This window comes from Phyllostomus hastatus, unplaced genomic scaffold (genome assembly GCF_019186645.2).
Source record: "Phyllostomus hastatus isolate PE091 unplaced genomic scaffold, TTU_PhHast_1.1 phas_contig_98, whole genome shotgun sequence".
Taxonomy (NCBI): domain Eukaryota; kingdom Metazoa; phylum Chordata; class Mammalia; order Chiroptera; family Phyllostomidae; genus Phyllostomus; species Phyllostomus hastatus.
In genome coordinates this window covers 7,184,371-7,199,684 of record NW_025333999.1, presented here as the reverse complement: position 1 = coordinate 7,199,684, position 15,314 = coordinate 7,184,371, and the positions used below count along the sequence as shown (strand labels likewise).

The following is a 15,314-nucleotide window of genomic DNA, read 5'->3' as shown; positions in this document are numbered from 1 at the left end:
GAAAAATTCTACCAGTTTTGGTCAGCATTGGGAAATCACAGAAATGGCCAGAGGGTCAAGGCCACCTGGCCAGGATTATCCTCTGCCACCAATCCTCACAGAGGACAGCTCATCCTATTTAGGCCAGGGCTTTTCAAGTTAGTGACCCCTGAGACATGAGGGAGGCAGGGCCTGGGTGGCCCCATGGAGACAGTGTTAGCACACAATCCTGGAGGACTTGCCTCCCTCCATTTCCTCTAGGAGGTAGCCACCAGCTTCCAAAGCAGTGCTCAATTTCAGATGTCTAAAGAGCTGAATGAGGCCCTTCGGGTAAGTCAGGACCTTCATTATACAGATACCAGAACCTAAGTACTCACCTGGCTTCTGGGCATGGGACTCTGGTCCTACCAGCTGGCCATGGCAGCAACTAAGTAAACAGCAACCTGCGTCAACGTGCTTGCCAACCTAAAGTGAAGGACAGAAAAAGAAAAACTGAGTTTCCCAGGAAAGTTTCTGGAACATTCTGGTAGTTTTAAATACCTCCAACCCCTAGGATTACATAGTGAAATTTCAGATTTCAACCAAAGCTCTGTCTCAGCTCTCTTCCACAGGGAGCAGCTAAAGAAATAAGTTTCTTCAGTCTCAGACCTATGGGCTTATGCGGTGTTACAAACACTAGCATAGCAGACACTGTCTTCAACAACATGGAGACAAGAGGTTGTACACAGCCACACGGCCACATGCCAAATACACAGAAAATGGTTCAAAGTTTGATTGTAACAGTAATAACATTAATAGCAGAAACAGTAATACTCAACATTAACAGCAGAAACAGTAAATAGGTGCTTAAGAGTGAGTTCCAGGTATTATGCTAAGAAACCCAGTATCTCTATGAATCCAAAGGACAACCTTAGAGGCTGGTTACAGAATCATACCCATTCTACAGATAAGGAATCTGATGTGTCTGATACTCATGAACTAGCCCAGGGTCACCTAGGTCTCCCTCTCCAGAAATGACCTCTTTGTTCCCTGGTGCATGTTCCTTAGCATAGATCCCAGAGAAACCACTCTCCATCCAAGTCAGTGCAGGATTTGCCCTCAACAAGTTGAGGGTGTGATGCGCCTGGGGACAGATATACTTCACCTTCTAAATGGAGGCAGCTTCACCTTTGTGGGGCAACTCACAGTTTTTCCCCAGGAATCATCTCCAGAGAGCTAACACTGCTCAGGGAGGAGGGGGCTAACCATTTTACAGACAGAAAAACTAAGGCTCAAAAATGTGCAGGAACTCTCCTGAGGTCACCAACATAGCTGACTTCAGGACTTGCCCTTCTTTGTGACATAAGATGTCCAGGGCTCCAGTTGCAAAGGCTATAACCCAGTGAATCGGCCAAGCCCTGGACTTAGTATTGTCAGTATCACCTCTGTCATTCTTTGCACCCACATGATACCAGAGCTTGCTTGACATAAAACCTTTATTTTTAAACTGGGTTCACAGTAATTCATTGCTCATGGATGGTGAGAAACACTCTGAACAGGAGAACCTGAGAAATAAGTAAATATCAGTGACCTCCCTGGAAAGGCCTCTGGGCACCAAGAAGCACACAGCATCCTCCTCCTTCAGTGAGGTCCAGGGTAAGAAACATAGGAGATGAAGTTAGTCCTAGTTCTTTCCTACCTCCCAAGTGACAGCCTCACTCTGCCATGGAAAGGAAGCCTCAGAACCAGGGGCCCTGGGCTTTCAGAGGACCTGCTCTCTTCAGGATCAAGGTCAATACAAAAAAAGTCAGCATTATTTCTACACATTGGCAACAACCAACCAGAACTATAAGCTTTAAAAAAATCCATTTAAAAGCATAAGTAAATGTGAAATACTTAAGAATTTGATTTTTTTTTAATGTGCAAGACCTATAAGCTGAAAACTATAATAAATACATCCTTGAGAGAAATGAAAAAAATCAACAGAAAGATAGATCTTGCCCATGGGTAAAATGTACCAATTCCTCCCCACCAAACTGATCCAACTTAATGCTTTCCCAATCAAAAATTCCTAGCATGCTTTTTTTTGTAGAAACAAGCAGCTGATTCTATAACTTATGTGGAAATGTAAAAGACCTAGAATAGTGAAAACAACATTGAAAAAGAAGAGCAAATTTGAAGGGCTTCCCCTACCTGAGCTAAGACTTACCATAAGGCTGGGGAGGAGGGAGGAGGGGGAAGGAAAGAAGGGACTTTTGAAAGAAGGTGAAGGTACTAGTCAAGGAACATGTATGAAGGACCCATGGACATGGACAATGGTGGGGGACTGATTATGGAAACGGGAGGCAGGCTGGGCACAGGGAGATGAAAGGGGAAATAAATGGAACTAGTGTAAAACAAATTAAAAAAAAAAAAGAGTTACCACAAGGCTACAATAACCAAGTCTATGATATAGACATAAATAGACATGAAGATGAACAACGAGAATATATGCATGCACATGTGGACAACTGATTTTCAACAAAGATCCGAGTACCTTATTCTGTGAGACCACAAAACTCACGGGACAACATATCCCTGGGGGGTTAACCAACAAGGAGGAAGGTCATCTTAATTTGTTATCACAACACACACAGCACATCCTGGGTAGAGTGCAATATGCAAAGAAGTTTTAAGGTCATCTCAGACCATGCTCCACCATGGCTTTCCCTATCTCTTAGCTTATGGCACAATCCAGTCTTCTAGCTACTCAGATAAAAATCTGGAGTTGCCCTCTTGATCAGAATACCCCACTACCCAGTCCATTTGGAAATCCTGTTGATTCTGCCATCAAACACCCCTGGGGTCCAACCACTTCTCCTATCATCCTCCCTGCTAAAACGGAGGACAGCAAACTAAACATCCTGCTTTCACTCCTCAGCCTGAAACCGTCTGAAGGCCCTGCATTCACTTAATACGAAGCTTGAGCCTCTCCTGGACTTGGAGGCCCACCGACCAGCCACCTGCTTTTCCTGCCCCAGCGGTGCTGGCCTCCTAAGCCATGACTTCAATAGACCAGGCACCCTCCCACTTTGGGGTCTTTATATGTTTTAAACAAAATCTTAGACACTTTATCATTTTAACAATCACAAATTGTAAACAACCTCTGAAAAATATAACTACCATACAAAAATCCCTAAATGTCAACAAATGCCCAGTCCATATTCAGTTCACACAATTTCTCAGAAATGTCTGTATACAGCCTGTTCCAACAATAGCTGCCAGAGCATTTGTGCTAGCTGCTCCCTCTGTCTCAATCGCTCCCCCCTAGATGGCTGACGCTCTCCATGTCCCCCCAGGTTGCTGTTCAATGTCTCCCTCACAGAGGCCCACCCTGCTCCTTCTCTCCCACAGCCCTGGCCTCTCTGCATGTTCCACACAAGGCAGGTACAGGTACTGTCTCTATGGACTTTCTCACCTGACAAAAACATAAATGCCATAAGGAAAGAGGTATCTGTCTCCCTGATGCCTATTTTATCCCAAGCACCTAGAACAGTGTCAGATAGGTACCAGGTACACAATAAATATTTATGAAACGAATGAACCAAGATGGTTTAGCACTGAAGTAACCATTCTGAAAAGCAGTAGACCCTCAGATACAATTAGTGTGAAACTCAAAAGGCAGTCAAAACCAAGCAGTGACCAGTTAGCACCATGAGGAACTGGGAGCACTTCTCTAAAATAAACTATAATCACTATTCACTGATATAGCATTTAGACTGTTTTGCTATCCACCCGCACTGGCTGGGTTTAGACAGTTTTTACTGTTTTTATGTCCAACCCATACATTTAAAACAGTATCGAGTAACCCTTAAGTACACAATTACCAACTCTTAAGAGACTCTTCTGCTCCCTTGATAAATCATTATGGTTTGGCTTTGACCCTGCACCTGGGTACTCCACTTACACACACACATGCACGCATGCATGCACACACACACACCCTTCTCCCACACCAACTCTGAGACACATCCCCACACAAGTGATTTCCCAGTCTGAAAGAGGTCACATTCGGTTAGAGGGCAGCCATGGTGATTTACATGAAATCAAGTTACTGCACTTTGGGCAACAGAAGTCCTGTGCTGCCATTTCATCCTCTGGAGCTCAGGTAAGTAATGTTGGCTCCCTTTTAACTAGAGGCAAGGAGCCCCAGCCAGACACCACCTGCTATCTGGGGAGCTCCGGTTCTGAGGAAACACTTGGGTTGCAGTGCCTGTGGCCAGCAGAGAAAGAGGTCTCTGGGGTCATGGGCACCTGATCAGGAAGCCTGGGCTCTCCAAGGTGCTCCCAAAGGGCCCATCGTCCCTGCCAGAGGCCCAGCCCTTATGGAAACTGCACATTTCTGGTCTCCTCCTATCCCTGTCTGTACTAACCAAACACTTGTGCTATCGCTAAAATTCTTTAACTGTGTCTGCACCCAAATGTTTACCACCTTGGCTCAAATCCAGTCCTGGGAACATGACATTTGGAAAATAAACTTCAAGGGGAAACCCAACAATACATTCACCTTCTCCCACCCCCAGGTCCACATAGTCCACTTGTTCCATGCAATCCAAATGCCCCTGAAGACAGGAGCAACTTAGACTCTTCCTGTCAACAGTCTCAGCAACTGCACCAACAAACTGTCAAGGAAGGGAACTCCCTGGCCAGCCCTATCAGAAAGGGAGAAACTGAGGCAGAACAAACTGTGAAGCATCAAGAAAACCCACAGGTTATACTGATCCAACATGTGCTGGCTAGTTGGGGAAGGACTGGATTTGGTTTTCTAATCTGGGGGCAGAAAACTACTGTCTGGGCCTGTTGTAGTGAACAGTTTTCCTGGAATACAGTCATGCCCCCTCAAGTATGCATGGCCTACAGCTATTCCACCTACAAAGTAGAGCTGAGTAGTAGTGACAGAGATAATATGACCCCAAAAGCCAAAAATATTGAATACCTGATCCTTGAACGAAGGAAGAAACTGCAGCCCTGATGGGATATGCTGAGTATTAAAGAACCAGAGGGTACCCAACCATTGTGGCATGTCTGAGACAAAAAGGGAAGAGGCACACCAAGGAGGTGCTCCAGCTCCATTTGGCCCCAGAGGACAAAGTGGTACCTGCTCTCCCCAAGGTATGGAGCCTCATTAACCTGCAGAGCAGGAGAGAGCATGACTCGGCACACTACCGGCGAAGAACCAGCCCCATGAGGGGCATGGAGCTGACAGTGAAGCCACACAAGCCCATCCTTGGCAACCAGAACTGGCCTGTCTTTACTGTCAAGCCAAGGTGTGCACTAGGGTAACAGCCAGTATGTGCTCTCCAGGGCCTTGGTCTGCCCCTGCCTGTCCTCCCTTAGCCACAGCAACCACAGCCTCACTGAGAGACAAATCCTCTACTCCCTGCACTGCACCAATGAAGCCATTTCTAAAGCCCCTGGAAACCTCCCAGTGCTAGCAACACCTCACCAAGGCCTTCAAGGCTCCGTCTGCACCTCACACATATGTATATGCTCTCTCTCTCTCTCTCTCTCTCTCTCTCTCTCTCTCACTCTCTCTCACACACACACACACACACACACACACACACACACCCCATGCTCTTAGTTCCAACCACAATGGCCTTGTCTCAATTCTTCATACCACCACACCTGCCCGCTTCTACTACCAGGTCTTTGCACATGCTCTTCCCACTGCTGGGAAAGCCCTTCCTCCCACTCATCCTTCAGACACAAGCAAGCACCTATTATTCAGGGCTGCTCTAGCTGTCAACTCTTACCCCTCCCCCATTCCATCTCCTAGGACTAAAGCCCAGCTGAACTTGACATCTGACATTCAATAGGTTCTCTTCTCCAACTGCTCCACAAGACAAAGAGCTCTTGCTCATCTCCTTATCCAACGTCCAACGAGGCACACAGGAGGAAATGGCAAATGGAATCCTCCCTGAGTTATAAATACCCAACCACTATGCTTCCACCAAAGACTAGAGTCAAAAACATAACAATATAAACTCTACCCAGGAAGAAGCAACATGAAGATAAGCAAGGACACAGCCCACCACAGCCCATGGGGAAGCTCTCACTGCCTCCTGCACACAGCTGTTTGGAGAAAGGCATCTGGAGGTTCCAGAGGCCTTTATGGCCTTGTGTCTTGAAGGGCCTCCTCTCTCATCGTTGAGATGTGTGAGCTACACCTCAGCACCCATGCACCCATACCCTACACTCCCCTCCTTTCTTATCCCAACCTAACACACCCAGCCACAGTACTTCCAACTGATCCCTGTCCTCTCCAAGGCTTGATTCCACCACGCCCTCTGTTCTCCTAGAAATTCCAGCAGTCCCTCCCTTTCACACCACCAAATCATTCCAAATGTTTCAATGCCTCTTCCTCATGAATTACTAGCTAAAGGAGCCCACCTGGCCCCCTGGACCATCACAGGACCAAGAACCAGGCAGGTGCTCAAAAAGAAACTAGCTCTTACTTTTACTACTGTAATTAATGCTGTTCCTCAAAATACTGACTCCTTTCTACAGGTTTCTTTCAATGTTTCAATTCTTGCTCCCCAGCAGCTACCCAGGACAAGGTCCCATGGCAATTCAAAACTTCAGACATCTAGGACAAAGGAGGCAAGAATATATAATGGGGTAAAGACCGTCTATTCAACAAATGATTGGGAAAACTGGACAGATACATACAGAAGAAAAGAAACCAGACCACCTTCTTATACCATATATAAGAATAAACTCACCCTGGCTGGTGTGGCTCAGTGGTTGGGTGCCAGCCTGTGAATCAAAGGGTCACTGGTTTGATTTCCAATCAGGACACATGCCTGGGTTGTGTGGGCCAGGTCCCCAGTAGGGGCATTTGAGAAGCAACCATACATTGATGTTTCTCTCCCTCTTTGGGGGGGTGGCAGGGCGGGGGAGAATAAACTCAGAATGGATTGGACTTAAATGTAAGACCTGAAACCATAAAAGAAGAAAACATAGGCAATAAACTCTGGCATTGCTCTCAGTAATATTTTTATTGCTAGATCTCCTTGGGCAAGGGAAACAAAAGAAAATATAAATAAATGAAACTACATCAAACAAAAGTTTTTGCACAGCAAAGAAAACCATCAACAAAATGGAAAGACAACCTACTGACTGGGAGAAGATATCTTCCAATGATACATCCAATAAGGGGTTAATATCCAAAACTTATAAAGAACTCACACAACTTAACACCAAAAAAACAATACAAATTAAAAGATGGGCAGAGGACCTGAATAAACATTTCGCCAAAGAAGACATATACAGATGGCCAATAGACATGAAAAGATGCTTAACATCACTAATTATCAGAGACATACAAATTAAAAACAGTGAGACATCACCTCATGCCTATCATTAACGAACAAGGGTTAGCAAAATGTGGAGAAAAGAGAACCTTCATGCATTGTTAATAGGACTGCAAATTGGTGCAGCCACTATGGAAAACTGCATGGAGGTTCTTCAAAAAATTCAAAATAGATCTACCATATGATCCAGCAATCCTACTTCTTGGTATTTATCTAAAGGAACACAAAACACTAATTAGAAACAATACCTATAATCACTGTAGCATTATTTACAATAGCCAAGATATGGAAGTAACCTAAGTGTCCATCAACAGGTGACTGGAAAAGAAGATGTAGCACATATACAAAATGGAATATTACTCAGCCATAGAAAAGAGTGAAATCTTATCATCTGCAACAACATGGATGAACCTAGAGGGTATTATGCTAAGTGAAATTAGAGAAAGACAAATACCATATTGTTTCCCTTATATGTGCAATCTAAAGAATAGCATAAACAAACAAAACAGAAACAGACTCACAGATATAGAGAACAGGGAGGTTAGGGGACTGGGTGAAAAAGGTAAAGGGAGTAAGAAATGTAATTGGTAGTTACAAGATAGTCATGGGCATGTCAAGTACAGCATAGGGAATTATAACCAATAATACTGCAATACCTATAAGGGGGACCCAAAAATTTATTTATAAAAATAAATTGTACATTTATTCTTACTGCACATGTTTAAACTTCAGTCACCTTCAAAGTACTCTCCATTTCATGCAATACACCCATCGAGATGTTTTTTCCCATTGCTCAAAGCAAGTTTTTGAACTTGTCAATTTTGATGCCTTTTAGTGCTTCTGCCTTTTTTGTTTCACCTCTTCTACAAAGGGCAAAATGTTTCCCTTTGAGGACTTTTTTCATCCGGGAACCAAACAAAAACAAACAAAAAGAAGTCGCTTGGGATGAGATCACGTGACTAGGGAGGCTGGGGCATAGAGTGATGCTGTTTTTTGGTCAAAAACTGCTGAATACTCAGCACAATGTGGGCAAGTGTGCTCATAAATCCCCCACCATGAAATGGGCAAATGCATTTAAAGTCTTCAAAAAAATTCACTGAAGCTGAATGCAGCCTCTCACACCACCACCAGCTGATACACTGATATAAATGGGTTCCTAGAACACTCACCTAGAGGGGGAAGCCTTTACTACAAGGGCTGGCCCTTCAGAAAATTCCGCAGTTTTTTAAGTCCCCCCTCGTCTATCGTGCCAGGTGGGGTATTAGACAGACTTATTAGGGAGAATCACTTCTCAAAGTATATAAATGTCTAATCAACACATTGTATACCTAAAACTAATATAAATTAATATTGAATGTCAACTGTAACTGAAAAATAAAACTTTAGATAAACCCCAGTAATGTCCAGTAATCAAGTGTCCACATCTAGCCTAGTCTGAGACTTTGGGAAATGTAGAAGTATTTAGTACTGAGGATGTATATGTGTTACAATACTAAAAGACATCCTGAAGAAACTGTCACAAGAACAAAAGGGGAAATGACTTCTTTGTTAATAACAAGGTCCTAGGAACTGGTGTCTCCCACTTTGTATCATGCTGTATTAAGGAAATTCTCTGACAAATAGCCACAGGAAAACAAGGAAATACCTTTCATCTCTGAGCTGAGTGCTAGAGCAAAGACCTCAGATGTTTCTGGACTCTGCTCTCTAAAGCCCTCTGAAGACTCCAGGAATCCTGTATCAGCCCACCAAGCTGGGTACATCTAGGCCCCACCCTTCTAGGGACCAAAGAACCCCCATGGAATCTCTGTGCTCCAACACTCCCAAGATGATGTTACAATGAACCTTTTAGAACCACGCATATCCTTTTTTAAATCCCACAGTATCTGGCACAAGGGAGACCATCAAAACAAGTGCCTTTGTTCCTTTCTCCCTAAGCTAACTCTTAGGGAGGATAAAATGAAGCTCCCGTAGGAATATAGGGTATTTCTGAATTCAAAAAGGTTCTATTTTGCCCTGACCAGTTTGGCTCAGTTGCGCGGAGCATCATCCCATGGACCAAAGGGTCACAGGTTCAATTCTTGGTCAGGGCACATGCCTAGGTTGCAGGTTCAGTCTCTAGGGATGTGTACTCAAGGTGCCTGATCAGTATTTCTATCCTGAATTGATGTTTCTCTCCCTCCCTCTCTCCCTTCCCTTCTCTCTAAAATCAATAAGCATAGCACTGCGTGGTGTGGCTCAGTGGATTGAGTGCCGGCCTGCAGGCCAAAGGGTCCCCGGTTCAATTCCCAGTCTACAACATACGCCTGGATTGTGGGCCGGTCCCTGGCAGGGGCCATGCAAGCGGGAACCACACATTGATGTCTCTCTCCCTTTCTTCCTCCTTTCCCATCTTGAAAAATAAATAAAATCTTTTTTAAAAAATAAATAAAATCAATAAGCATGTCCTTAGGTGAGGATAAATACAAATAGTTCCATTTTTTTTACTGTATTAAAATATAAGTAAAAAATAAAAAATAAAATATATATAACATACTCAAAAACACAACAGTGTGGTGATTACCAGAGGGGGAGGGGGTAGAGAGAGTAGTAAAGGGTAAAAAGTGAGTCAAACATATGGTGATGGAAAGAGATTTACTTTGGGTAGTAAACACACAATGCAATATACAGATGATGGGTCACAGTATTGTACACCTGAAACCTATGTAATTGTGTTGACCAATGTAATCCCCAATAAAGTAAGAAACATACATAAAATTTACCATCTTAGCCATTTTGAGTGCACATTTTAGTGGTGTTAAGTTCATTCACAATGTTGCGCAACCATCCCCCCCACCATTCATCTCCAGAACTTTTTCATCTTGCAAAATTAAAACTCTGTCCCCATAAAACACTAACTCCCCATGCCCCCACGCCTGGCACCCACCATTCCACTTCTGTCTCTATAAATTTGACTACTCTAGGGACCTCATATAAGTGGGACCACACAGTATGTCCCTTGGTATCGGGTTTATTTCATTTAGCACAATGTATCTTCAAGGTAGAACCACATACATTTTAACCCCTTGGGACCAAAGTATGTACAGAACAAAGCCCTGGTATACCTGCAGCCCAAATGGCTTCCCAGACCAGCCATAGCCCTGATACCCTCTGCTATCAACCAGTGCTTACCACCATTCGCCACATAAACTGTACAAAACTTTCCAGTGGCACTGGAAAGACTCAGAATGGTAAGACAGAACAGCATCAAACGTTATGCCATGGATGCACTTCAAGTGCACCTATCTCATCCCTGCTCTTACCTCCCACAACACACTGTCTTTGTGGACACACCTCTTCCAGCCCTATCTCATAGCCATGAAACAACAAGTCAAAATGCCTGTCAGATGAACAGTAACAATGACTAATTTGTGCATGAACTTTTCCAAAAAGTAGAAGCCAGAGACATCACAGTTCAACCCAAACCTATTCCCTAAACTAAAGCACCTGGGTCAGACATGGGACCCTTACACAGGCCCACTGGGGGAGTGAACCCTGAGCTCCCAATATATCCAACTCTAGACAGGAGAGACCTAGACCACAAGCCCACGTACCACTTCATTGAAAAAGAAAACACTGTACTCCCTTCAAGTTCTGAGCACCAAGCCCACCCATCTTGTGAGCCTGACCCTAGCTGAGATGCAAGGATGCTTGCACAGAAGAAACAGTAACACCAAGGGACCCCACACAAGGTATCCACTCACAGAAGGAGGGTACTTTGTTGCTCATCATTTCAAACAGGAAAGCCCAGAGTAACCCAATTATCACTGGGTCAACTGTTCCTGAAAAGAATGAGAGCAAAAATGATGGTGAGATCCCCCACCAAATTTGGCTTTGCAAGCAGTCTCCTTTGCAAACACACATGTCCCTGAGTGATATGTCACTGCAAAACATGCCAAGAGCCTCCTGAGACAACTAACATGAGGGAGACTGGGGAGGGGGCGGTTGAGTCTCCAGGACCATGTGAAACAGGAAAATTTAGGAGTGAAGATCACAAAAAGCCCCACTTGCAGAAGATACTGCCTCCATTGTAGCAGGTGACCAAAAGGAGATTCCAACAGCATCCAGCCTCCCTCCCAAAAGACCATCCAGGGATCCTCCACATTGTGTGGCATCTCAACCAACTGTATTACCTTCATAGCTGGCTTGTGTTTCTTTTCTTCTTTTTTTTTTAAGATCTTGTATTTGTTTATTTTTAGACAGAAAGGAAAGGGAGAGGCAGAGAAACATCAATGGGTGGTTGCCTTTCACATGTCCCCCACTGGGGATCTGGCCAGCTACCCAGGCATGTGCCCTGACTGGGAATCAAACCGGCAACCCTATTGTTCGCAGGCAGGCACTCAATCCACTGAGCCACATCAGCCAGGGAAGGTTGTGTTTATTTTCATGTCAAGAAATAAATCCTCCAACTATTTTATTCTCGAAGATTTTTTGAGTTTGTTTTTTAAAGTAGCAACACCTTATCACAGAGGTAACCAACCTCCTGAGGTGAGAATCTTTCCTTCACCAATGGACAGAATATCCTCCACTGCACTGGTCACAGGTGCCATGCGCTGCCTCAAGCCATGTCTGTGAAGCCACGGGATTGCATGTGCTGTTAAGAGTCAGAGCAAAGCCACTACCTGAACATCTCCATGCAGTAAAGACAGCCCATTCAGCAGGTTACTTCCTCCTTTGTTGACAATAAGGAACCAACCCTGATCTGCATATTCACAAATGGGCAAAGACCAAACAATCCCCAAAGTCTTCCGAGGAGCAGCATGGAGGCCATTGCTGGGCCACCTTCAAATACAAAGTCTTGGTGCATAAACAGCCATATCCAGCACATAACCTCGTACCTCCAGTGGGTGCTCTCCACATATGTTCCAGAACATTTTTCTTTGGGAGAAGGAAAAACATCTGTCTGTTGTTCAAGCACCCAGAAAGAACAGCATTCTGGGGCAGCCCCACTATATACAAATGAAGACCTGGGCCAACAGCCAAGGTAAGACTAACTACTGTAGTCAGTTAATAACAGCAGACAGGAAGGCAAAAATCTCTCTGAAGAAAGATAAACAGAGTACCTTCAATTCTCACCTCTAACTCCCAACCACCACCTCCCCAGCTGCACCACTCTAGTTGGAAAGACCTGGAGCCTCAGGAAGCCTCTGCCTTGATCTCAAAGGGTCCCATCCTCCAGGATGGCAACAGGAGACTGGGAATGAGTGACTGAGGTCTATTAAAGCTGGTAGTTTCCAGAACACTAAAGGATCTCCCTAGATGCAAATCCAGAGAGGCTAGGTCTTCCTGGACTGGCAGCTGAGCAAGGGGTGGTGGGAGGGAACTGTGGTCCACACTGTGGCCATGTCTGTGTCCATAGGGTGTTGTAGCCCTATAAACCTATGCCTTCAGTCCAGACCTAGCCAGACACTAGGGTCCTTCATGAGGTCCTGCAGAAGGCAGTGACTGGCAATCTGTGTGTCCTGGGTCCCCCAGAGAAACAGGAAAGCCCAAGGGATGGCTGTTGACATGTGAAGAAAGAGAAGCAGCAAATGCCGTGATGACACATTGGCTCCTTCTGATGGGCAGAGTGTGGAGAGAGCCAAAAGCCCCACACCAGGACTGGCCCCGAGAATGGAGCCAGGTGCCAAGCAAGAGGGTGCTATGTTTGTCCATGCCTGTTCCTACAAGGACCTGACTGAAGTGGAGGATGGGGAAGCTCCTGGGGAGAGTCCCAAGGAGGGTGCTTGGGGTCCACCACTGATGCCTGAAGACATGTGCCAGATCAATCATTACTTCAGTGAGCTGAGCACCTAGCTGATGGGCATGGCCCAAGACCCCCAGTCTCTGAAGACTGGGCAGAGCCCCCAGGGGTAGCCGCAGACCAGCAATAGAGACCCCCAGAGAGGGCACAAACAAGGGGGATTATGGAGGCTGCTGAGGCCTGGTGATTGCTGCTGAGGCCTGGTGATTGCACCAGAAGCTTGTCTTAGCTCTGTGCAAGGTAAGGCAACCTGTATACTCCAGCTATGGGTCAGAGGAGCACTTTCCAGCACCATGGGTGTCATGGTGGTCCTAATGTCCTTCCTGCAGGCTGACAAAAACACCATTCCTTCCATCCACGCAGAAGGCTACAAGGTAGTATTTGTATGCCCACTGGTGCTGGTGCTGGTGGCCCGTACACAACAGTCCAGCATGAACTGAGGCAGAATCTGCTCTACATTTACCAGATCCTGAGCCTTCTTACAGGCATGCAGCTGAACCACATCTTTCAGCAGAAGCAGAACTACAACAGAAGCAGAACTATGACCTATGGCGCCATTCCTGGGCTCAGCGCACATTACAGACAGACAACCTGCTGCAGCTCATGGTGCAAGACCCTAGCTTCCTTATAGGGGTAGCATGGTGCCTGCCCCTGGTGGCAGCTGGGTGTGACACTGTGCCAGCCTACAGCAGGTGTCCATGCACAGCCTAGTTTTCTCCACCCTACTGGTGTACACAACCAGCCTATGGCACTTGTGCACCAAAGACCAATTCCTGCATCCTGTTGACCTGCACCTGCTCTTCAACCTCATAAGTTCTTCTTCGTCCTTCCATGAAGGTGAGGCCTGGGTGCTTCTATGCCTGCCCAAAGTCAACACAGCCGGCTTCTTCCATGCGCACAACTCTTATCTGGAGCCTCGCATTGATGTCTGCCTACTTCTCATCTCCAAAAACGATGATGACTTCTTTGCCATCCTTTCCTCTACTTTCAGGAGCACCTATGGAAGCACGGAGCCCATGTGGTGCAGCAGGAGGCACTGTGCACACATTACTGCAATGTTGTCCAAGTGGGCATCCCTGACCATCGCCATTTCTTCTCTACATCTAAGAGCTCAGGCCTCTTCACTAGCCCTGAGATTGAGGCCCCATATACCAGTAAAGAGAAGCAGGAGTGGCTACTGGGCCTCTACCAGTACCTGCAGAGCCGTGCCCATAATGCTTCCCACCCACTCAAGACCATCTACTACACAGGTCCCAACAAGAACCTCCTGGCCTGAATGACAGTACCTCTGAGCTCTACATGTGCTACAGCCCCGTGGAGACCAATGTCATCCTTAAGTTGATGCGCTGGATTCACAAGGAAAAAGACTGCTTCTTCCCCTAGCTGGTGTGGCTCAGTGGATTGAACACTGGCCTGTGAACCAAAGGGTCACTCACAGGTTTGATTCCCAGTCAGGCCTAGGTTGTGGGGCAGGTCCCCAGTAGGGGACCACACAAGAGGCAACTACACATTGATGTTTCTCTCACTCTCTCTAAAAATCAATCAATCAATCAATCAATCAATAATCAATCTTCAAAAATGTTCGCCTCTGCATCTTGATGCCCCTCACGTATTAATGTGTGGGCTCAGCCCTCCCAAGTGCACTGGGCCATGGAAGCCATGGGATCCTCCAGGCAGGGCTGGCCTCCCTTGCCCAGGGAGCAGGCAGGGACTGTGGGTTACTGCATGCATTAAAGTGCTTTGGGAGGAAAAAAAGCAAAACAAAACAAGTCTGGAACGGCTAGTGAGCACCCAGACAGATGGCAGGGTCACAGTGTCATATATCCACAAACCTTCCAGATGCCCTTCAAGACAAGTTTTAAACAGAAGGATAAACTTGGTAGAATTCTAGAAATCCAGTCTGACACTGGCCCTTCAAATAAGAACCTATAACCATCTGACCAGTCAAAAGCTTCCCTAAGAGGCAGAATTCATTAGGGGCCAGGTCAAATAGTCAACACCATCTGGCATCTTGTCGGTTGTGGCAGGAGCTGTCCAACAACCACATCATAGCACTGATGGCCTTGACTGAAGCCACACAGTTGGCCCACAGGGTCCTAAGGCCTCACCACAAGGTCCAGGCCAACAAGCTGGTTCTTAGCCCCAGATGCTTCATCAGTGCTGCAAACTCTGATGATGAAGCACTGCAGCAACGACAAAAAGCACCTAATATGCTAGGAAGT

General features: G+C 45.8%; 1 protein-coding gene and 1 pseudogene across 4 annotated transcripts in view; one reads left to right on the top strand and one right to left on the bottom strand.

The window, feature by feature from the left end:
• Positions 1–15,314, bottom strand: part of GATAD2A (GATA zinc finger domain containing 2A) — a 105,310-nt gene that overhangs the window by 59,255 nt on the left and 30,741 nt on the right. For all 4 annotated transcript variants that reach the window (XM_045853201.1, XM_045853202.1, XM_045853200.1 and 1 more), the window contains exon 2: positions 357–444. In XM_045853201.1, the coding sequence (XP_045709157.1) occupies positions 357–371 (15 nt within the window). In that variant the 5' untranslated portion in view covers positions 372–444. The remainder of the gene's footprint in view (positions 1–356; positions 445–15,314) is intronic.
• Positions 12,846–14,708, top strand: LOC123828332 (annotated as a pseudogene).